General features: G+C 47.2%; 1 protein-coding gene and 1 long non-coding RNA gene across 11 annotated transcripts in view; one reads left to right on the top strand and one right to left on the bottom strand.

Annotated features, from left to right (window-relative positions):
* Positions 1–4,194: 4,194 nt before the first annotated feature.
* Positions 4,195–12,599, bottom strand: LOC143441529 (uncharacterized). Its single transcript, XR_013109047.1, has 2 exons — positions 11,532–12,599; positions 4,195–4,707 (listed from the first exon to the last, which is right to left on the bottom strand). It is a non-coding gene; the product is annotated as an uncharacterized LOC143441529 (long non-coding RNA).
* A 4,440-nt stretch (positions 12,600–17,039) lies between these two features.
* Positions 17,040–24,585, top strand: part of Bcas1 (brain enriched myelin associated protein 1) — an 85,288-nt gene continuing 77,742 nt past the window's right edge. For all 10 annotated transcript variants that reach the window (XM_076930306.1, XM_076930309.1, XM_076930305.1 and 7 more), the window contains exons 1-2: positions 17,040–17,200; positions 23,430–23,506. In XM_076930306.1, coding sequence (XP_076786421.1) covers positions 23,435–23,506 — 72 coding nt within the window. In that variant the 5' untranslated portion in view covers positions 17,040–17,200; positions 23,430–23,434. The remainder of the gene's footprint in view (positions 17,201–23,429; positions 23,507–24,585) is intronic.

Genomic DNA, 24,585 nt, shown 5'->3' with positions numbered 1-24,585 from the left:
GAACTCCCATGTGGTGCTGGGAACCAAATCTAGATCCTCTACAAGAGTGACAAGTGCTCTTAACTGGTAAGCCATCTCTCCTGCCTCTGGTTATAGGGGGGAAAAAAAAAACCTCTTTCCACCTCAGCTGGAACAAACAAACAAAAACCACCCTCAACTGCTCTCTGGACACTTCAAATATTAATTGCATACACTTTGTAAGCATTTCTGATATTGCTACAGTTAGCATTGCCCAACAAAACAAGCCGGGGATACTCACGGACCAAGATGTTAGGTAGCGTCCCAGGGCGGCACAGCCTTTCTGATCCGAACCTGGCTTTGCTCAGATTCATAGGTGTTAGGAGCCGCAGTTAGCAGTGACAACATTCTCCATTACAAGATGGCATGAGCATCCTGTGCTCCCACAAGTAAACAACTAACTGCGCAGGTGCAAAAGGCAAAAGCATGCCAAAGTCACTGCCCATCCAGGGGCGTATTATGGGTAATGAGTGAACAGCCAATCAGAAGTGAACACACCACTCTAGGGTACATATAGCAGTGCCTTTCCTGGGCTTGGGGTCTTCCGCTTCTGCTGATACAAGAATAAAGCCTCGTTGTAGTAACCACCCGAACACTGCCTCACTTGTCTCTTTCGCAGGCGAAGGGGACACGGAAGAGGCCCGGAATACATAGGGTCACAGCATTTTAAGGGTGACAGTACTGAGCTGCCCACACCATTGTTGACAGGAATTAAGAGTGTCAGCATGCTGTCACACTGAGTCTGCAAGAGCTGAGTAACTAGATTCTGGCTCTCAGTCATCAGCTGTACTGTAAAAACATATGAGGGTTGATAATGGCCTCCATGGGGACACCAAGAAGGTTTATAAGGCGAACTGAACTGTTCTAACCTCAGACTGCTGCTAAAACTCCAGGTCCTCTGTGGACAACGTAACTCTCTGTAAACCTGACTGATCTGGGGAGATGAGCTGGCAGAGAGACAAGGCCTTGGTCACTGAGACTCTATGGCCTGAACACCACAGGTTAATCACTTTAAGGGAGACTCTGGCATTTGATTCTGGTGCCATACGAACTTGGCCAGTATTGACCCAGACCTGGTCAGCAACCACAAATGAAAATCCAACATCTTGGGCAAGAAGGGGCCAAGCAAGTTTCTAAACACTAGGAGGGATTGATTGGTAGAGGATGGAAGCAGGTCCATTTGGGCCCTAATGCTGGGGCCTCTGTCTGACACTGGACCACTAGAAATATCGTTTGCACAGATGTTCAGTGTGCTAGACAAAGCCTCCCCATCCCTCCCTGCCTGTGTTTTTAGCCTGACCAACGCCAGCTAGTGTTTTAGAAATCTGATTCTCGGTTTATAAAGCATTTGCTTCAACCTCAGGCTGGGAAGAAAATCTCTTCTCAGACTGAGACTCCCCCTCAGTTTATAAGCCTTTGAACAGTTTCCACACGGTCCTCTCTAGACAACGATCCTTCATGAGGCAGACAAACTGTCCCTTTCTCTCCTACAGAAGCTTAGCCTTCAGTGTCTGACACACAGTGAGTGTTTAATACATGCTAGAAGAGAAGGGTGCCCTGCATGGAGGCCTGGGTATATGGGTTGATGGCTGGGTATGAGAGTGGGCAGATCAATAGGTTGATATCTGAATAATATTCGTAGGTGGGTAGATGAATGGTTGGTTGAATGGATGGTCTTATGTGTTGATGGTTGCTTCTGAGAGACAGTTGATAACAGTGACAAGACCGTCCCAATTCTGGAATTTGAAGAAACCTGTGCTTCTCCAACTATGATTAGTGCATACATTTCTAAAAGTCTGTCCCTGGGGAATAAATTGTGGCCTCATGTCAGAATGCAGATGCAGGACCCACATGGGATTCCTTCGAAGCCTCTTGACCCTTGACCCTGAAGCCATTCCTCTTTCTAGGGAGTGTCCTATACTAGAACCCTGAGAGGAGTCTCTCCACAAGTCCCGTTTGTCTCACATTATGAAAGCTCAGGACTAGAAGCAAGATTCGAATGACTGGTGTGAAGGAAGGGTGACTTCAGGCTATTGAAAGTAATGTCACATCTGGGTTTGGATTTTAGCTCTGTCAGGTACTAATTGAGGAAACAGTTTCTCCTCTTCTCTAAGCCTTGACTTTTTATTTAAACATAAAGAGCAGAAACATTTTAAAATAGTAATATGCAGGCTGGACAGATTGCTCAGCGGCTAAGAGTGCTGTGCTCTTGTGGGGTTCCCAGCATCCTCGGTGATTCATAAGCCTTTGTCATTTCAGTTCCAATGAGTCTGGTGCCCACTTGTGGCCTCCTTGGGAACTGCACACATGCATACACGTAAAATAGATCTTAAAAACTGTTTTAGAATTATATAACAATTACTGCAAAGAGTTATATTAAGAGACAACAAAATAAAATTGTGTAGAAATTGCTCAACCATCAAAACATGGATATGATAGCTGGTAGGGACAATAGTCAAGTTTGTCAATCAGGTTATCAATAATAAGTCACAGCAGGCCTGTGTCCCACAAACCATGGATATTTGCCCATAGCCGCCAAGAGGATTTTACATAAAGTTCGTCTTAAATTGTGGGGTCCATGAAGGTGTCGTGGCCGTCAGGGAATGGGACCATGAAGAGCTGAGAAGGAGACCTCAATTCAGCCTGCCTAAGTCAGCCAGGCTGGATCAAACTTTGAGAGATGCCAGGTCATTTATTGTAAGCATATTTAAACACATCACAATTTGGGGATGGGTTTCCAGGCAATGGTCATTGCCATTCTAGGTGCACAATAAAGTTCAAGGTGTGACTACACAGAAACTCTTTTGCACAGTACAAGCAACCGTGAAGATGGGTTTCATAGCTTAACGGCCTAGGACCAGGTGTGGTCTCTGACCAAGATAACATAGAGGTCGGCAGGCTGTAAAATACATGTGACCTCCCCCACCCTCCTGGATAAGTTCCATTAACTGGGAGCCAAAGATAAAGGTCTAGGGAGGGAGAATCTAGGATAAACATTGGGAGGATTTGGATAAGGTCTGGCCCTACAGATAGCAAAGATCACCAGGCCATTAAAGGCATCCACTCCCAGAGTTCTGGGTGGAAAAGAGGTATTTCTTTCTTCCACTGAAGAGACACCCTGTACAATTAGAATTCCTGGTTTCTCTGGTCTTTATCTGTGGGCACAGGACCTTGTGCCCTCTACATTAGGTGACACTGACGTACCCAGGAGGAAGCAGGAGGCGATTCATGTGGCTACTTCCGTTCAGTCACTGACCAGCACTTACAGCTGCATCAAAGTCAAAGCCTTAGTCTGATGCCAGGGCCTCTTCAGCGCCTCCTCCTAGATGTGGATCTTAGGCGGGTGCTTGGTCCCGATTAGCTCGCTGATTAAGACTCAGGGGACTAGTCCGGACTCACTGTGTCAGCGGACTTTATTCCATCACGGTGGACAGAGCGCAACAGTTAACAAAATCATGCCAGCCATGAAGGAGGAGGAAGTGGAAGCCTGTGTTCTCAGGTTTCCCCCTTTCTTCATCTTTTACTTGACCTAGAGGATCTCCGGCATGTCGGAGTGCTCTGCTCACATTACCTGGGGAACGTCAGCCCCATGTGATCGTCCATCTTCATTGCCAGCCTAACTAGACTTGGAATCAGCATAGACTCACACCTCCGTGCGTGTGTCTGCTTCCAGAAAGATTTAGCAGAAAAGGAAAGAGCATCCCTGAATGTGCAAAACACCACCCCATGGGCTAGGATTGGACCAGGAAAAGGGGGTGGGGTAAGCTGAGCAACAGTCCTCATCCCCCTCTTTCTATACAGAAGATGCAGTGTGGCCAGCTGCTCCATGCTCCTGCCGGCAGAGCTCCCACCACGATGCACCCCACCCTCAGCCGGCAGAGCTCCCACCACGATGCACCCCACTCTCAAACTGGACCCAAGTCACCTCTTTCTCCCCTCAGTTGTATTGGTCAGGTATTTCATCAGGGAAAGGAATAAATTCACTAGCACACCCCTTAGTGGATGCTGTCTGCAGGTGCCCTCAGATGCATGCAGAGCTGCGCCTACTAACCTCCAAGATGGATGGATCTCAGTCCAGTCAGACAGACAGCCAAGATGAACCATCAATGTAGGCAATAAAACTTAACCAGAATATAAGGTGCTTTCAAACTTCTGTTGTATCTGTGGCTTTTAGAATTCTCTCTCTCTCTCTCTCTCTCTCTCTCTCTCTCTCTCTCTCTCTCTCTTTCTCTCTCTTTCATCTATCTATCTATCTATCTATCTATCATCTATCTATCTATCTATCTATCTATCTATCTATCTATCTATCTATCTATCTATAGAAGGCAGCATTTGTCTTCTGCTTGTGGCAACATCAACTTCTAGGATATGCACCTGCTTTGGTGCACATGTGGAAGTCAAAGGGCAACTTGCAGGCGTCAGTTCTCTCTCATTGTGTGAGTCCTGGGGCTCGAACTCAGGTTGTCAGACTTGGTGGCAAAGAGCCCAGTGGGAGGAAAGAAATACAGATGCAGTTCACGTGTTCAACTTTTGCATCCTGCTCTGAAAACCTTTCCTGCATTTCCTTGGTTCCTGCTTCAGTGGTCTGGTCCGTCCTTTATTGCTCCTCAGGGGGATATCATCTCTCTCTGCTCCTCGGGATATCATCTCTGCTCCTCGGGAGGACATCTCTCGTTCTCAGCCAGAGCTCTAGAAAAACAGAGATGACTCTGATATGGGGAAGAAGCAAACTCGTCTTCTGAAGGGAAAGGCCCATCACTCCAAAGGTTCAGCTTAAAACTCTCTGAGGTTCACCAGGGCGGTGGATGGATGTATTGTTAGTCCAAACATCAAAAGAGTCAGAAAGATAAGAGATGGCTCCCTCAGTAAAACGCTTGTCATACAAGCATGAGAACCTGAGTTTGATCCCAAGAACTCATAGGGTGTGGTGGGCAGAGTACTTTTAATTTCAGCTGAGGAGAGGCAGAAAGAGATGGGTCCCTGGGGCTTACTCACCTCCCAAGTTGACCTAATCAGAAAGCTCCAGCCCAGTGAGGGGACCCTGTTTCAAAAAACAGAATCCTGAGGGTGACCTCCAGCTTACATACACATGTGCACACATGCACACAGCACCCACACACATAGACATGCATGCACCCAGATACAGAAATCAGGAAGGTGGCCCAGGGCCTATGATCAATACCTCCACACAGACTCTGCTCAAAAGGCCTAGCTACCTCAGCACATTCTTAAGTTCACTTTAAATAATCAGAATACCTAAGCATTGCATGGAAAAAAATTATGCTTGCTGTTCTAAACATTAAACAGTTTTTGAATCTTTAATATATATATATAATATATATATATATATATTACATATATATATTAAACTGTATGACTATTGCATTAAATTAAATATAAAATACACAATGCATTTTCTTTACAAACATTCTTGCATATTTCATGAGGACCTGGGGTTTTCTTACCACTTTTCAAACTTTTGATAGAAACATAGCATAAGAAACAGCTTTGATGGTTGTGATTTTACCTCAAGAGAAGCAGGGTCGGGGTCAGGGGGCGTAAAATTAAGGCTAAGTGCCAGCAGCGGCTGAATCAGGAGCCGGGGGGGTGAGGTGAGTGGGAACCAAGAAACACTGCAAAGTGGCGTTCTTTAAAAGGCAGCCAGCTCTCAGTTCTCTGCTCACCGCTCCGCTTATCGGATTTGTGAGGATATTGCCAGCCCCTCCTGTTTTGTAAGGAGAAATTGGCATTCTAAGTTTTCGCGTATCAACAAATGAAGACAGTGAATCCCCGCTTTGAGCCATCAGTCTCTCTTCAGGCCGCATCCTGAAAGCCAAGAGCCGGAACGCTGAAGGATGACGGGAACTGGCTGTCAGGAGCCCGTTGCTTTAGCCGGTGACAAAGCATAAAGGCAAAAGTCCTATCAGAACAGTTTCAGATTCACAGTCCCCGAGGAAGTGAGAGCTTCATCGGGATCCTAGTGATCTTTGTGTACCCATCGCTCTGCTCCAGGTCCTTGGCTTCCAGGCTGACCTGGGTCAGGCGCCACGGAAGAATGCGGAGGGGCTGTGAAGCGTGCCCAGCGTGCCCCCAAACTTCTGCTTTTATTGATCAAGGGTCCTGTGGTCAAAAGCCATTACAACAGAGAGCCAATTTGTTACAAATTCGATCTAATCCTAGAGGTTAGTTTAAGGTCCTGAGTGGCAGTCATTCTGAGTCAGGTGGGTCCACATAAGGCAGAGAGAAAGAGAACGCAGATGAATGTTTTGCTAGCCCCAGTTTCCCCTTTGCTTTAGGCAATCGCGGCGGACACGGAGACAGGACAGTGGGCTCTGGTCCAAAGCCAGTAGGAATCCTCAACTCAGTGCTGGGGATTCTGTCACAGTGAACAGGGGTCCCCGAGAATGAACAGGGGAGCAGAAATCTTGCTAAGGGCGGGAGCCCAGAAAGAAAGGAGTGCAGCAAAGAGTCAAGAAAAGAAGGGGGCATCAAAACCCCAATAATTAAGGCAAAGCCTGGAGGGGCTGTGAGACCCGACAGCATTTTGGGAGGTGCAGCGGGTGTGAGACTGGCAGCTCCAGCTCCGACTGCCTGCGCAGAGGGTAAATAGAGTTAAAGACAGTAGCAGGCAGAAGAGGGCGTGCCTTAAGAGTTGAGGTTTAATTCTAGTTATATCTACAACTCCTTTATGTCTTTTTACGTTTTAATGGATTTTTATACCTAATTTTGTCTGTAAAATTCTTGGAATCAATTATATGTCAAATTAAAACTTAACAAATGATGCTTTAAACACGTAAAAAAGTACGCTGTATCCCGAGTATCCAACAGTCATAAACATAGGAGGGGCAAAGTAATCACTTTAAATGTGTTCTGAAAGAGAACTATGTGTCTTTAAGCAAGCTATATAGTTTTAAAAATATACCATCTTAAACATGTTTATATTTATGTATATATACATCCACACACACCCAATCCCACATCTTTAAAAGAGATAGGAATGTTTTAGCCCTGTATATCACTTTATATCACAGCTATATATCTTATTTGGATTTTTTTCTTTTCTTTCTTTCTTTCTTTCTTTCTTTCTTTCTTTCTTTCTTTCTAATATGATCATCCCAGTTTGCTTTCTGCTTCTGTGATAAACACCGAGACCAAAAGCAACTTAGGGGAAAAGAGGATTTATTTCATCTTACAGGGTGTAGTTCACCATCAAGAAAAGCCAGGGCAGGAGCAGAAAACAGAAGCCATGAAGGATCACTGCTTACTGGCTTGCTCCTTCTGACTTGCTCAGCCTGCTTTCTTATACAGCCAAGATCCCCTGTTTAAGGGATGGCACCGCCCACAGTGGGCTGGGTCCTCCTTGACAATTAGCAGTGAAGAAAGTGTCTCATAGACCTGACCACCTGCCATTCTGGTGGAGGCAATTCTTCATAGAGGTTCCCTTTTCCCAGGTGACTCTAGGCTTGTGTCACATTGACAGCTAAGGCTGACTGGGACCTGAACTTGACCTCTAGAGGAGCTGGACAGCTCCAATTACCTGATTGGAGCAGGGACTTTTGTGTGGGAGGGGATTTGTCTAGGGAAAGAAAATGGCCTGAGGCAGCTGTTGTTCTCCAGCCAGCAATAGGAAAGAAATTTTTTCTGGAGTAGAATTTTGGTTAACAGGATTTGAGGAGTAGAACAAGATTGGCAGAGAAGGGCGGCAGTGAGAGAGAACAGGATTGTGCTCCGTTAGGAGGAGGGTCATTTGAGAATGGAGGCCAGGATCCTGGAAGGTGGGGCATGAAAAGCTGTGAGAAGGGGGCTGGGATGGAGAGAGGGTGGGGCTTTGGGAGCGTGAGAACCCAGCCTATCTTCCACCATGTGGGAGAGAGTCCTTAAAGTTTTAATGACTTTGGAAGTAGATGGACGACCGCCTGTGATTATTGAGGGGATATTTTGGCCATGCCGTGTTAGAGTAGAACATGAGAAACTGAGGTAACGGAGCCCTTCTTAGAGGATTGGTGGCCCCTGTCTGCTCAGCAGAGTGAAGAAGAGTCAACAGAAACCAGGCCAATGGGAAGGGATGAAGTGAAACCAGTGGCTCTGTTTAGTAGGAGCCCGCTGGGAGGAAGAGAGCCTTCTGCCTCATGTCTGGGCCTCTCATGTTTGTGTGGCTCATGTCTGGCGGAAGAGTTTCCAAAGCAGGGAGAAATCTCAAAAGTCACCTAAAGATGATTCACCTGGGGGACAGTCACAATGGAACTATCAGAAATAGTCTTTGTCTGAGTTGCTCAAGGAGAAGAGATATAAAGAATCAGAGGGGCAGGGCAGCAGAAAGGAGAACAAATGGGAGGAGAACCCCACTGAGAAGAGGAACTCCCCGACTCCCTATAGGGACTAAAGTTGACTGGAAGAAAGACAGAAAGAAGAACGAGCCAGATCTTGACATGCATACATTTCATTTGGGAGGAAGTCCTTCCAAATGAGGGCTCTCTGGTCCAAGAACCAGAGCCTACCACCTGCTCATGCTGGGAGACCTAGAGGGATGACAAGGGGTGGGGAGGGAGATGGAGAAGTTTCCTTTTGTGGCCACAGGGGTACCAATGAGTCAGTTAAAGATTGCTGGGCTTTTTTTCTGGCCAGCCCTTCCTGGGCTGTCAGAGACCAGGGAGGGAAGAATCTAGAAGAACAAGTTACTTTCGTTCCAGGGAACAAATTGCTTTAGTGTCAGCGATTGTCACTGTTTAACCCAAAAGGGGAAGCTTTACAAAAACAGAGTGACCGTGACTACCAAGACCTTGTCTCCAAACAGAACTGAAGCAGTGTTCTGGAATGAGTACCCCACGTATGATATGGATATGGAGTGGGAAAATTATCAAAGAAGATCTTCGCAACACAGGCTCATAGATTTTTTTTTTTTTTTTTTTGCATTTTCCTTTGCAGATTGTTCTTCCTATTCATTTTTTTGAGTCATAATGGGGTTTGAACCAGGGCTTGCTGAATTCTTTCTGCCTTTGAGCTACACCCTCAGCCCCTGCTCCCTGTGGGCTTTCTAATGAAATTTTACTTCTTGTAGAATTATGGAAAAATAATTAAAATTTTGTCCTCTGGAGCTGTGGTACTTGCCTTTCTCATTAAGACAAAATAGCCAACGGGAACAGTGTAGGAGGTGCAGAGCAGTTAGGGCTCAATGTTTTCAAAACGTTAACACATCCCAGTGGGGAAAGTCATGCGTGGGGTTAGGGGTGGGACAAGCTTGTGGTAGGCTTCTCACACCATGGTGACATACAGGAATCTGAGGATACAGTACCAAAACAGGAGCAGGCACTAACTTCAAGGGCTTAGTGACCCATTTCCTTTAACTGGACCCTACCTCCACCTTTCTTTTCTTTTCTTTTTTCTTTTTTTCTTTTTTCTTTTTTCTTTTTTTTTTTTTAAGGTTTTTCGAGACAGGGTTTCTCTGTGTAGCCCTGGCTGTCCTGAAACTCACTCTGTAGACCAGGCTGGCCTCGAACTCAGAAATCTGCCTGCTTCTGCCTCCCAAGTGCTGGGATTAAAGGCGTGCGCCACCACCGCCTGGCACCTCCACCTTTCAAAGTATGGCTGTCTGCAGGAGACAGAGCCTTCAGAACAAGAAACTATGGGGACAGTTCAGAGTCACACACTGACACTGTCAGAAACAAACAAGGGCTGAAAGGAGAATTTGTTTTATTCACACAAGACCTAGCTGTAGCAGTGAGTTTTCGTTACATAGCCTTGGCTCCTGGCAGGTCGCACACGCGCACGCAACCGGCAGGTCGCACATGCGCGAGCACCCACCCAGGAGCTATCTTGGATCCGAGAATGAAAGACATTAGCTTATCAGAGTCTGGGCACTCCTAAACCTTCCCCTGTTACCCCACGCCCAATCCCACATGGTTGGTTGGCTTTATCTTCTGCCACTACAGTGCCCCATCTTTCTTCTCCAAGTCATGGCGAATCTGCCCATTCCTCTCTACGTCCTACCCCTCAACTCTAAGTGTCCTGCCCCATGGCTAACCATTGGCTCTTGGCATCCTTATTAATCCATCAAAAACCAACTGGGGACAAGGACCTTCAGTGTCTGAACAAGCAGATTCCTGATTGAATCAAAGCATTAGAACCAATCTCCAGCATCTAGCGACATTTGTCATGTTGGAAATCAAAACTAACAAGTTTTAAATATTCATAAGTTCATCTAGAAGTATAATAAGCCTGTTCATTGTTAATAAGAATAACATTAGTATAAAATATAACTATTTTTTTCCAAAAGTCTTCCAACAAAAGTACTTGTTTTGCCCAAAGATTTTTAAAAGGCAAAAACAGCCGTATGGTTTTTAGATTTTTTTGCAACTCTTGAAAGTCTGCCCTGATGGAAGAGAGTTACTCTCCTCCTGCCTCTGTCTCTGCCGCTTGGTTAAGGTGAAGAACGCAGTGTTTGCAGCTGAGGGAGAACACAAAGTTCCACAAGCGTGCATCTGAGGAAGAGAGGCAGAGTCTAACAGATAACTGTTAACACTATACTGAACTGGAGAGTGATCGCGTCTCATTGTATTTATTTTCTTTTATAAGAGTAAACAATGAAAGTAAGGGGTTGGCCAGATGGCTAACAGTCTAGAATGTGTCCTGCTTGTTAGAAGGTCACAGTTTAGTTCCCAGCTCCCATGTCAGGAGGCTCACATGGCCAGTAAGTCCAGCTCTGGGGATCCTATGCCTGCATCCAGCTATGTGTGTGTTTGCACACATGTGACATATACACAGAGGCACATAAAGACCTTACACCCCTGAGACAGGATCTCCCATCAGAACTAGAGCTAGGCTGACAACAGAAAGCCCTAACTACTCTCCTTTCTCTGCACCCCCACAGTGCTGGGATTGCAGGTGAGCTGCACCACGCCTGCCCTCTTTCATGGATTCTGGGGATTTGAACTTGGGTCCTTATGCTTGCCCAACCAAGATCACCCAACCCTATGAGCCATTTCTCCAGCCAGGTCTATATTTTCTGCCTCTTACTACATTTGTTGCAGAATAAAAATCACCCAGAAATTCATTTGATGAGAAAAATTACTAGGGCCTCTGAGCAACATATTTCTAACTCCATTTAAAGTATTTACAGATGAGTCTAAATCAAAACAGTTTTCTAATTGCAGGTGGTGGCTTGTGCCTGTAATCCCAGGATCCAGGAAGCCGAAGCAGGAAGACAGCGATGTCAGTGCTGAGCTTGGGTTATATAGCATGACTCGGTCTCAAAAGAGAAGTATGCAGGGCAGCTTTCTGACTTGTCTCTCCAGAGCCTGTATGAACCACACCACAATGTTTACATTGTGCACATATTATACTTTTATATACGCATACTGGACCTTCAGTTGCTAAAAAACTGAACTTCTAAAGACCAAAATCTCAATATCACCCATTCATGGCCACGGCAATTTAACTTCGTCGAGCATTTTCTATGAAGTATCCCCTTTGGTTCACACAGGAGCTCTGCAACAGGTGGCTACCAATACACTTACTTCATACGTGTGGGAATTGATGCACAGAGAGGGCAGTGACCTCCCAGGGTCACATAGTTGCTCAGGTAGGTTTTTCTGTCACATGCAGGAACTCTAGATTCCCAAGTTCCCGAGTGAGAGTGAGGCCCGGATCTCCTCGTGGGCTCTGAAGCCAATGTCAGCCACAGATTGAACAAAGGAAGGCAGCAGTCTTCTCTCAGCTTCCTCCCCAGCTTCCCAATACAGCATCACATGATTATGGAAAGGGCAGCATCAGATAGAATAGGGGAGCCATTCAGGAGAACACCAGGCGACAAATGAGACAAACAGACAAAAGTGACACCAGGCTTGCTCTCTCAGCTGGAGCAGACTGGCCAACTCACCCAAGAAGGAGACTGACTGCCACCTGCAGGTTCAGTCCGCCTGACTGCACTGTAAGGGTTCACGCCCAGTCCAGCTCAGGTCCTTAAAGCAAGCAGAGGGACTGGAGAGATGGCTCAATCAGTAAAGTACATGCTTTGCAAGCACACGGACCTGAGTTGGATCCCCAGAAATCATGTAAAAAAAAAAAAAAAACAAACAGCAAACAAAAAAACTGAGGCATTGCAAAACCAGCATTTAGGAGATACTGACTAGTGTGTGCCTGGGGCTTGCTGGCAGCCAGCCTAGCCCACTTGGTGAACTCAGGCTAGTGAGCGACACTGTCTCAAAAACAAAAACAAACAACAACAAAACCAATGAGTGATACCTGGGGAGCTGTATCAAGGTTGTCTTCTGGCCTACACATGCATACACACACACACTCACATGCACAGCTGGCATTGGCTCTGTGAGCAGAGTGACAGAGCTCGGTATGGAAGACAATGGAAGCCTTGGAGATGGTGCTGGGATATTTCCAATTTTTTTTTTCGGATTTCTAACAACTATTCTGTGACCGGCTCTACCCAGATTCTGGAGACAGGAGTTGACAACTGTGTGGGTCAGTCAATATTTGAAGAGGGGTGGAGATCCTAGGGCAAGAAGATTAGGAGGTGAATCATGTCAGGGGTGTGTCGTGAGCTCCTCAAGTCTGCAGGCAGAATTGCTGTGTTCGGTGTCCAGCATGGCATGTCCCCATTGGGAGGCAAAGCCTACACCAGGAAGTCTTTGCACTGGGTACTCACTGCTGTCTCCACCCAGAGCATTCTGATCCACTTAGTGACCTGTGGTCACCATCTTGAAATTCCTCCTCCTCCTCTTCTTCTTCCTCCTCCTCCTCCTCCTCCTCCTCCTCCTCCTCCTCCTCCTCCTCCTTTTTCTTCTTCTTTTCCTCCTCTTCCTCCTTCTTGCTTATGCATATGTAGATAATGTGTATAAATATATGTGAGTATGTTGTTGTTGTCTTCAGACACACCAGAAGAGGGCATCAGATCCCATTACAGATGGTTGTGAGCCACCATGTGGTTGCTGGGAATTGAACTCAGGACCTCTGAAAGAGCTGATGGTGCTCTTAACTGCTGGGCCATCTCTCTACCCCATCACTTGATATTCTTACTAGTGTATTCTGTGAGCTGGGGTTGTATAAGCAAAACTGAGAGTGCATGAAGGGTGTACATGGAGTGTACACTCAATAGCTGCACTCACCAACCTTTCACACCCACCACTCAGGGTCCCACCATCCATGTGGGGGTTTTGAGCAAGCCTGGAAGTAAAAGGTACTTGTTGCATCTGGGTTTTTAGTCTGTCTGTTTGCTATGCATGTCAGTGTGATGGCAAGCCCAGAAGTGGGGGCACATGTTCTAAAAGCCACGAATATCAGCTGGAGAGATAATTAAGTCAGTAAAGTGAACTCAATTCCCAGAGCCCAGGTGAAAAGGTCAAGCATGGTGCTGCACACCCGTAACCCCAGTGCTGTGGAAGCAGAGACAGGAGGAGACAGGAGGAGGCAGGAGGAGGCAGGAGGGTCCCTGGGTCTCTTGGGCCACCTGGCCAACCCAATCAGGGAATTTTATGATCAGTGAAAGACTCTTGAAAGAAGATAAACACCGTTCGAGGAAGAGGAGCTAAGGTTGACCTCTGGTCTTTACATACGTGCACACACATGTGCCTATGTATTTGTATATATACAAGCATGAATGCACAAGAATGCCCACATGCATATACATACACACACACATACACATACACCTCCTGATGCCTAATTCATCTTTTTGACTGATCTGCCACCCTGTGGAGCCATTTATGATGATAATGGCTCAGAGGGAAGGAAGAGACCCAAAGGTTCTTTTCCTTTCCCGCTCCATCTTCGTCATCAGTAAATCAAAGCCAGAAGGCTGTGTATCCCAATATGAAGAAAAGACAGGCCCTTTGTTAGTCCTATGAAGCACTTATTCAGTTTTTAAAGATTTGTTTATTTTGTATGTGTGTGTGTGTGTGTTTTGCCTGCACTGTATGGATGTGTGCACCAAGTATGTGCAGTACCCCACAGGGGCCACAAGAGGGTGTCAGATCCACTGGAACTGGAGTTAACAGGTTTTGAGCTGCCATGTGGGTGCTGGGAACTCAACCTGGGTCCTCTGTAAAGAACAAGTGCTCTTAACCACCAAGGCATCTCTCCAGCACACACACACACACTCGCACACACGCTCGCACACACATGCACATACACACACACATACACACATTGCTGAAAGAGCAGTTGTGAGGTTATGCACACACACACACACACACATACACACATTGCTGAAAGAGCAGTTGTGAGGTTATGCACACACACACACACATACACACATTGCTGAAAGAGCAGTTGTGAGGTTTCTGGGGTTCCACGCCAGAGTTTCTTGCACTTCAAGCCAGCTCTGCACTGCGTAAAGAAGAAGGTTAAATCCACACTAATGGCTTAATTTTTTAAATTCTGCTCTAACTTGCAATGACTTGAGCAACCAATATAATTCGTAAAGGGTGAATTAGGAGAATATAGGAGAAAGGGAAAATCCTGATTTTATTTCTCCCCTGGTACTTCTCCCTGCTTTTGAAACAAGCCTGCACTGTTTTCTCTTTGCAAACTCCATAGCCAGCCTCTCTATGGTTTGGATAAGGGTCCCTTTGAAAGCCACAAGGAACAGACTTGTTCCCAGTCTGGTGTTATTGGAGTTGCTGTGGCCTTGAGGAGGTGGTACCTTACTGGTCCTTTAATTTGGTGGAACCCATTTGCAAGGGGTTTTATGGGATCCCCTGTCTCTTTCCCTTGCTCTTCACTTCCTGCCCCGCTCCCTCAAGCTGAGCCTGGTTACTCCACCACTCTTCCCCACTGTGACATGCAGCTCAGACTCTGGGCCCATTTGATCATGGACTGGGACCACCAAGTCGTGATCCAAAGCGTACCCTTTCTCTCTATGAGCAGCCCCGACTCAGGCATTTTGTTGTGGCGACGGGAAGCTGGTAGCCACACCAGTGCAGCCCACGGTGTGGCCGTTGACTGCAGTGGTGAGTACTGAATGGGAGTCTGCGACCTTTTGCCACTTCCTAAGAGCCTCACCTCAGTGAGCATCTTCAGCCAAAATCCCTCTGTAGTGAGAGCAGAAGTAAGGTCCAAAGAGAAGGGCGGCAAGTAGCTGCGAACCATAATTTGAGGGTGAACAGGGCCAGTCAGTTCTTAGCTATGGAGACTTGTCTGCCAACTGGCCTTTCCAGTGAATAGGACATATGCAAAATGAATACAGGGGTCTCTCCGCAAGGAGGCTGTGAGACACTTGAGGAGTTAGTGACACACTCAGTCACCCAGCTGGTCTGTAAGAATCAAGGTCTGAGCCAGGACCAGGGTGGAGGCTCGCGTTGCACAGCACGCAGTGGTGGCAGTTCTGCAATTGGGTTTCAGGAACGCTAACTTTCCGGGCAGAGGCCAGAGCTGAGTGCTCCTGCCTGGGAATTCAGTTTGGCTAAAGCCTGTTTGACTCTTCTGCATCTTTCTCTCTCTCTCTCTCTCTCTCTTTCTCTCTCTCTCTCTCTCTCTCTCTCTCTCTCTCTCTCTCTCTCTCTCTCTCCATGCTCTCCGGTCTCTCGGTTGCTGAGGCTATTTTTTGTTAGCAAGTCTAGCGTGCTGTGAGTCTAGTTTTATATTGTTAGGATTCTGTCCAGTAATGAGCCCAGGTGGGTGGAGAGGCCCCGCCCACCAAGCCTATATATAGCCTGATGCTCAGCAAATAGTCATGGTGAGCACCCGGATGGGTGCGTTATTGACTGAAGCCCCAGTAATTACTGGTTTACATTTCTCTTGAATGTTTTCCCAGGAGTGCCCTTAACACATTTCCCTTTTGCCTTGGCTGTCAGGAAGCTCCTTCTCAGCAAGCCTATAAACAACACCCAAACTTTTGTTTATTTTTTAAAATTCTTTCTTTCTTCCTTTCTTCCTTTCTTTCTTTCTTCCTTCCTTCCTCCCTTTCTTTCTTTCTTCCTCCCTCCCTCCCTCCCCCCCCCCTCTCTCTCTTTCTTTCTTTCTTTCATAATTTTTTTTTTCAAGACAGGGTTTCTCTGTGTAGCCCTGACCGTCCTGGAACTTGCTCTGTAAACCAGGCTAACCTCAAACTCAGGAATCTGCCTGCTTCTGCCTCCTGAGTGATGGGATCAAAGGCATGAGCCCCCCATGTCTGGTTACACACTTGCTTTTTTGATCCCTCTTTTTTGTGTCTTCTTTGGCTTGATTTCTCTCTCTCTCTCTCTCTCTCTCTCTCTCTCTCTCTCTCTCTCTCTCGCGCGCGCGCGCGCGCTCTCTCTCTCATATATCTCATCCATCCCTGAAAAACAATGTAACAAACTTGTCGCACACTTCAGCTGTCTTGGCTTGAGGAGGTAGCTGCACTGCAAAGCAGCCTGCCAGGTGTGCACAGAGCCCAGAGTTCCATCTCTTGAACCATATAAGTTGGTCGTGGCTGTACCACCTAGAGTCCCTAGCCCTGAGGTGGTAAAGGCAGGTGGATCAAAGGATGACCTTAAACTGTATAGTAAGATCAAGGCCAGCCTGGGCTACATGAGACCCTGACTCAAGCAAACAAATATAAGTAAATGAATTCCTGTCCTTAACTTCTGGCCAGCAGAGGAAAAGGACACTCAGCAACGTCACATGGTTTTGTTACAGCCATAAGCCACTCTTTGTTTAACTGTTTTCCAGGATTTGGAGTTTTCTCAGGACTAGGGATTGTGTGGGAGAAGGTGTCTCCTAGCTAGGTGACCTGGTCATGGTAGGGATGGCACCCCAGAATCATCACAGGTAAACAGCAAGACAGAGCTGCAGACCCTCACAGAACATCCCCTCCCTGCTCTGACCGTGACCGGCAGTTGTTACAGAGAATTGCATCCCAGGTCCACCTCACAGCCCCACATGGGTGCTCACAGTGCCCCAGAGGCATGAATGTAAGAGCATTTGGGTGTTGCGGGTTTTTTTTTTTTTTTTTTAAACTGAGAGCCGAGGCACCTGAATACAGGAAGAGACGCATTTCCATAGGGCAGGAGGGGCGGGGAGGACTCCTCCCAACGCGTGTTTGTCCTGCTCTGTGTACTCAGCCAGCAAGCCTGACAAGGAAGCAAAGGGCAGGGGGCCAGGCTCTGCAGATAGTCTGGTACTGGGCAGCAACCGCTGAAGACTCAGGACCCTGAGCAGAGAACCGACCTCTGGAAACTGTGGGGGACCCAAGATACTCCCTCCAGCTCACCAGGTAACGCCTCCAGACCTTGAAGCTCAGCTGGCCTGTCTATTGATTGTGGTGTGAGGTCAGATAGAGGGTAGAACTTGACCCCATCTCTCACTCATTCGCTGTGTGGTCTTCGGCATGTGGGAGCCTTGGTTTTACTGTCTGTGAAATGGACTTAGAGACCTGCTCTTCCTAAAAAGCATCAGTGGCCATGGGGACTGCATTGGGTATGGAGCAGCATACAGCACTCCGGTCTCTGTGGAACTAAGAGTCTCAGCCAAGCAGACTTCAAATCTGTGGCTGAGATGTTGTCTAAGAACCTGAGGAGACAGGGGGAGGGGCTCTTTAAGTGTTCTCTATGAATCTGGCTCTTTGGCTCTTTCTATCCAGTGTGTGCTAAATTCAAAGCTCTGGATTTTCCTATCATGCTCTGAACCACTCTGTTGCCTGGAAGAGCCAGGATGCTCAGAAAATGGACTCTACCCTGTCACAAGCTGGTCGGGTACCCTGGGGTCAGGTTCCTTCAGCCTTGTGGGTCTCCACTTGCTCGACTGTACAATGGGGATCATTCCAAGTCTGAACTCGGCTTGGAGGGTAAATGCACACAAAAGCCCGTAAGTGTAAGGAACTTCAGACTGTGTCAGGTCGCATTCACATTCCAATGAAGAGGAGAGGGACAGGCAGCTCTGAGAAGGGCCACCTCCCTTGGCTCTGTTCCTGCTGGTATCCTGCACAGTGTCTGTCAGTGGCAGAGGCTTGTACACTTCAGCCTAGTACTGTGCAGTCAAGTGTCAGAGGTCTGTACTGAATCGTCAGAGACTGAGGTTCAAACCCCGTCTGTGCCTCTCTATAGCTTTCTTCTTCTCCATTAAACCAACAAGCAGGCAGTGAGGCCTGGAAGAATGCAGGAAGGACAGACAACAGGAAGGACAGACAAGCTGTGGCCTTCTAAGAGATCACATGCATATGGGGAGGGACCACAAAGCCAAGCCTCTGTTTCTTCTCCTATGAAATGAGATGGAGAGCTTTTGGAAGGGAAGCAGACAGCTGGTGGAGGGATGGGCTATGTGAGATGAGCAGTTGCCTGCAGTGTGCTGCCGGGGGACACTCCTGTCATTACTCATGGGTGGCCACCCAGGCTCCTAGAAGGATACCTGCATGTAAGGGTGCCCAAGTGGGCCAGTGCTGGCCCTGCCCAGTGCACAGGAGGCCTCCAGTTACGGCCCCTAACCTTCATTTAAAGATGTTTGGTTCAGTCCTCAGAGCAAGAGTAATCAAATCTGGGAGGTACATGTCCTCTCAGCTACTCTGAAACATCTGAGGCAGGGGGATTGCAAGTTCAAGGTCTCATTGGGTTACAGAATAAACTCAAGGGTAACCTAGGCAATGTAGTCTCTTTAAGAATAAGCTAGGGACCAGGATGTAGCTCAGTGCTCTTGCCTGACATGCTAGAGGCTATGGGTTCAATCCCCAGTACTGAAAGAGAGAGAGAGAGAGAGAGAGAGAGAGAGAGAGAGAGAGAGAGAACAAAAGAGAAAACTAATAAGCACTATGTATGCAAAAGCAAGCGAGTGTTCCAGGGCAGGCACATTCCTAACCCAGCAGCCAGAAGCCCTTCCCCTGGGTTCCAGGCATCCCATGTAGAGGTGGGATGAGAAATTCAGGGACGATGGATTCCTGTCCTGAGCCCCCAGTACATGTAGCAACCTGTACCTCTGGGTATGACTGCCACCCTGGTGGTAGCCACAAACCCCCAGCACTGTGACAGGCCCTCGGGAAGTTGGAGCTGAGCACAGTGGGTCTACTCTCATGTGTCACCTGCAATACCGACCTTGCCTTGGGGGCCCAGGGAGAGGCTGGTGCTGCCCTGTATGCCAGCCTGGCCATGTTGGCACACTCTCAGCGGAGTGGTGGGTGGCTTGTGGCTTGCCTACATTCCACTGCATTGATCAAAGGTGTTTCTTGTTTGCTGGGTGACTAATTCTGTCACCATCCTGCCCTTCCAAGCCCTCCGCCTTGTACCTAACAGTCATTTAGCTGCCTGCTGAGAGAAAGTTCTCAGAAAGGACTTTTTGCTATGACAGGCTCGACTAGTGTGTGTGGTTATTCCCAACCCAGGAGTGGGGATTGCTGCTAATCCATAGTTGAAATGAGGGGTGAGAGAGCAGCCATGGCTGTCAGTCAGGAGGTGTTTCATAGCACCCCTCAGAGTGGCCCATTCACAAAAATTGGAACCTAGAGTGGCCGAGCTCAAGGCACTATGACTAGGAAAAAACAGTACTCAGGATAGCTAGCATACATTAGTAACATTAGTGGTGTTGGTAATAATAGACATGCATTTATTTATTTATTTATTTATTTATTTATTTATTTATTTATTTATATGCCTAAGTCCCGTCAAGGTGAAAGCCTGCATGGAGCCTTTATGATTGCGTGTGTGTGTGTGTGTGTGTGTGTGTGTATGTGTGTGTGTGTGTGTACATGTATGTGAGGACCAGAGGTCTATCTCAGTGTCATTCCTGCTTTCCACATGTGTGCCTGGGGCCCTCAGAGGCTAGAAAAGTGTGTTGGATACCCCAAGATTAGAGTTTACAGATGGTTGTGAGCTACCATGTGGGTGCTGGGAACTGAACCAAGGTCCTCTGCAAGAGCCTTTGTTGAGACAGGGTCTCTCACTGGTCCGGAGCTTACATCATACATTAAACAGGATAACCAGTGGGACCCAGCCACCATGTGGGTGCTGGGAACTGAACCTAGGTCCTCTGCAAGAGCCTTTGTTGAGACAGGGTCTCTCACTGGTCCGGAGCTTACATCATACGTTAAACAGGATAACCAGTGGGACCCAGATGACTTTCGCTGCCTCCTCAGTGTTGGGATTAGAGGTGCAGGTCACTGCACTCAGCTGCTTTTAGAACCACTGGAGCCTGGACTCCTCCTCGTGCTTGCGTGGAAACATTTTACCCACAGAGCAATCTCCCAAACCCTTTAGTCTACTCAGGCCACAAAAACAAACCTACCAGAGACAGGAGCAAGGAGCCTTAGTGACAGACCTTTCCAGCGTTCATAGGACTGGGAACCAAACACAGTCTCCCAAGCACCTTTGAGGGAAACTAATTAGAAATAACAAGGGCAGTAACAAAGACAATCCTGCTTGTGGCTAGAATTCAGGTAGGACTATCATGTGCCAGGCCCTGAGCAGAGCACCTCGAATGTATTAACTATATAGTAGTCTCTTGGGACCGGCCTGTTGTTCTATTTAATGAACTAATTTTAAATTAGCATGAGAGTATTAGGTTTCAATATGACATCATCAAACATTTTGCTGTCATTGTGAATTCTCCTGCCGTCTCCCCTCCCTCACAGCTGTGTCCCCCCTCACAATCTCCCACTCCCAGTAGCTCCCTTTCTGCTTCTGCGCTATAAGCAAGAACTTTCTGAACTGGGTTCCGATAGCATAGGAAAGAGCCCCAAGAGTTAACTAATATAAGACTACATGACATTTAAAAGTCACTGCATAGCAAAGGAAATTATCGTCGGCGTGCACAGAGAACCTATAGGGAACGGGAGAAACCCCTCTGCCAGCTAGACCTAGACAGAGGATTCAAATCTAAGATATATTAAAAATCTGCACAAATTAAACACCAAAAAGGAGATCTCACACATAAGAATACTGACAATCTATAAAGAGTTACTGAGATAAATAGAAAATTCTCAAAAGAAGAAACACACAGAGGAGCATTTTTAAAGTGCTCAGGGTTGGAGAGATGACTCAGTGGTTAAGACCTGTGTCTCTTTAAAGGACCTGGGTTTGGCTCCCAGTTCTGACATGGCGGCTTGCAACTGTTTATAACTTCAGTTTCGGGGGATTCCACACCCTCTTCTGATCTCCTGGGGCACCAGGTGTATACATGATACATGATAGATAGGTAGATAGGTAGGTAGGTAGATAGATAGATAGATAGATAGATAGATAGATAGATAGATAGATATGGTAGGTGAATGGATGGATAGACAGACAGACAGATAGATAGATAGATAGGTAGATAGATATGGTAGGTGAATGGATGGATAGATAGACAGACAGACAGACATCTCACTTATTTAACAATTCGTTTTTTTTTAAAAAAGGTATTCAGTAGCCTGAGCCATCAGACATATGTAAATTAAAATCTCATCATTATCCTCACCATATAAACGAGGAGGCATGGGCTCAGGGAGGCTTAGGAACTGGTCCACAGTCGTGTTTTTCAGTGTGTGGTGACTGTAAGCTCCAGAGCACACTTTACAATCCCGTGCTCACCTAGAGCAGTGGTTCTCAACCTTCCTAAGTCTGCAACCTTTTGTTACATACAGTTCCTCATGGTGCGGTCACCCAACCATAAAACCATTTCAGGTGCTACTTCATAACTTTAATTTTGCTACTGTTATGAATCGTCATGTAGCTGTGTTATCCAATGGGTTGGGGGGTCGCGACCTACAGTTTGAGAACCACTGACCTGGAGCTATCTGCACCAGCTTGTGTGAATTCCCCAGACCTGTCAGGCATGGCTGTCACTCTTGCGTTGTTAGTTACAGCACTGTTGGCCCCTGGGGGGCCTTGCCACCCTCTCCCATCTGTTAGGTCTTCATTTCCAAACTGCTCCCTTCCACCCCGCTCCGCCGAGGTCATTCGAACCAAGACGTTTCTGTTGTACTTATATCTGCCAGTAGGTGGCAGTACGCCTTTTCCTTTGGTTTGATTTATGCGCTGCGAAATGATCTCAGTAAAATACAGGTCCTGTATTTTTCACCGTTTACTCCGCCTGGCCCTGAAGTTGCAGAAAGACTATTTAGACTGTAGTGAAAGGGTCAGGGAACCTCTGCCCTGTGAGAAGCAAAGGCTTGTCATCTGACTGTAGTTATCACAGCCCGAGGTATTCATAACCTTAAACGCATACTTAAGGGCCCGGGGAGGTGGTTCAGGAGGCAAAGTGCTTGCACACAAGTGTGAAGATTTGAGTTCAGAGTGTCCATGTCCAGGTAAAAAGCCATGCATGAGGGCACAGGCCTGTCAGGAAGATGGCAGGGGTTTGTCAGTCAGCCCAGCCCAGCTGAGCTGGGGAGTTTTAAGTCCAGTGGGAGACTCTGCCTCAAAAACTAAGGCAGAGGCAATTGAGAAAGACCCCCAGATGCGAACCTATAACCTACACACATGCCCCCACACATACATGTGCATAAACACTGACAGATGCACATACACTCACAGAGAGAGATGGGGTAGGAAGGGAGAGGGAGAGGGAGAGGGAGAGGGAGAGGGAGAGGGAGAGGGAGAGGGAGAGGGAGAGGGAGAGGGAGAGGGAGAGGGAGAGGGAGAGGGAGAGGGAGAGGGAGAGGGAGAGGGAGAGGGAGAGGGAGAGGGAGAGGGAGAGGGAGAGGGAGAGGGAGAGGGAGAGGGAGAGGGAGAGGGAGAGGGAGAGGGAGAGGGAGAGGGAGAGGGAGAGGGAGAGGGAGAGGGAGAGGGAACAGCCCCATTGGATTGAACAATTTGAACTTATAAATTTGCAAATCCCATTGCTAAATTGTCAAATAGCAATGTTTAAACTTATAAAAAGCTGAATTTGGATAGAGACCTAGTGTATATGATGTGTATAAATGTATTGGTATGCATACATATGTACACACACCTGCCTGCATGCTTCAGTTTCCTCATCTGCAAATTTGGAGCATGTTCTCATGGTCCTGCTGATTTGTTACAAAGAGTCAATGAGTTAGTTGGAGCAAAAGTCCTAGGACAGTGTCTCCACACAGAAAGCCCTCAGCCAAGGCTGTTTCTATTGTCAACTTACCATGACTGTGCTTGTCTGAGTTGTGATCCATCCTGTCAGCAGTGGAGATGGTCTAGAGACATCATATTCCTCTTTTTGTCTCTTCCAAAGGACCGGGGTTCGGTTCCCAGCACCCACACGATGGCTCACGACTCTGTATCTCTGGTTCCAAGGGATCTGATGCCCTCTTCTGGCCCCTGGGGACACTGCACACACATGAAACAGATACCACACAGGCAAAATACCCATACAGATAAAATAAAAATTAATAAATCTTTTCAAAAATATATTTCTATTCCCTCCCCCCAAGAATTTCATTGTGGAGAAGGCTGAAGTCAGGTGCCAGGTGCCAGCCAGAGATGGAGTTTGCCTATAGCTTGGCTTCACAATCAGGTGCTGAGACTTAGGTTTGTATTTTGATTTTTTTTTCTCCCCTTTCTGTATTGAAGGAACAATGGGAAACCAGATGAGCGTCCCACTAAGAACTGGAGACCAGGAGCATGACTCGGAAGCAGACACTTACAAGGTAACACGCTCAGTCCCTGGCACACTAGATACCAGAAAGTGGAGTCCAAAAGGCTCTCTCCTGCCTACCCAGGGCTCACCGAAGAGAGATGGGGTATGAGGCTCACAGCTGTGATTGTCAGTCGAGGGAGCTGAGCTGACGTCCTAGAGTCCACCAAGGAGCTGATTAAAATACTGGTTCTGTGGGGGGAGGGGCAGGCTCTGTGGGTAAAGCACTTGCAGTGTAAGCATGAGAACCTGAGTTCTGATCCCCAGCTCCCATGTAAGAAGTTGGGCGTGACAGCGCAGAGACATGAGGATCCCAGTGTAGACCTCTGACCTCCACATGCACACATGGGCACGTATGAGTAGGCCTCTACCAACTGGAGACCCCATGTAAGAGTGGAACAATTTGAAGAGATGGCGGCGTATGGAGCCTGTGCCTTCAGTGCCCTCCACAGGTGCCTGCAGCAGAACCAGTTTAGTAGCTGCTTCAAGGCTGGTTTTGCAAATGCAGGCTTTTGTTTCTCAGTGTTCTCCCTAGGGACACTGGACAGTGTCTGGAGGGGTCTTTGATAAATAACTCAGGAATGGTATGTTGTTGACGTCCTGTGTATGGAGGCCACAGTTGTCACTGACTATCCTATAGTGAACAGGACACACATACACACACACACATAAGAATTACAGAGTCCAAATGTCTACCATACTAAGGTTGACAACCCTAGGTGTTTTCCAACGGTCTAAGACCTTAGATGTATGTTGAACCTCTGAGGAGCCTCTAAAATCACAGTATCTGACTCCTCAGGACAATTTGACCAGAAGCCATGTGGGAATCAGAGTGGAGGAGAGTGTTTTCAAAGCTCCTTGACAACTGCACTTATAGCACTGGTGTTACAGTTACAGTTACTAGTTACAGTTAGGAATCTCTCCTAAAAGATGTCTGTCACAATCTGAGGTCAAGGGGCTTGGGACTTAGATAAGTCTTACAAGCCCAAGGACCCGAGTTCAATTCCAAGAGCCCACATTTAAAAAAAAAAAAAAAAAAAAAAAAAAAAAAGCCAGGCTGTCTCTATCGATTCTGAGTGGGTCAAGACAGGC

Source organism: Arvicanthis niloticus, chromosome 2 (assembly GCF_011762505.2).
Source record: "Arvicanthis niloticus isolate mArvNil1 chromosome 2, mArvNil1.pat.X, whole genome shotgun sequence".
Lineage (NCBI taxonomy): Eukaryota > Metazoa > Chordata > Mammalia > Rodentia > Muridae > Arvicanthis > Arvicanthis niloticus.
Note: the sequence above shows the minus strand (reverse complement) of the source record. Positions and strands in the feature narration are given on the sequence as shown.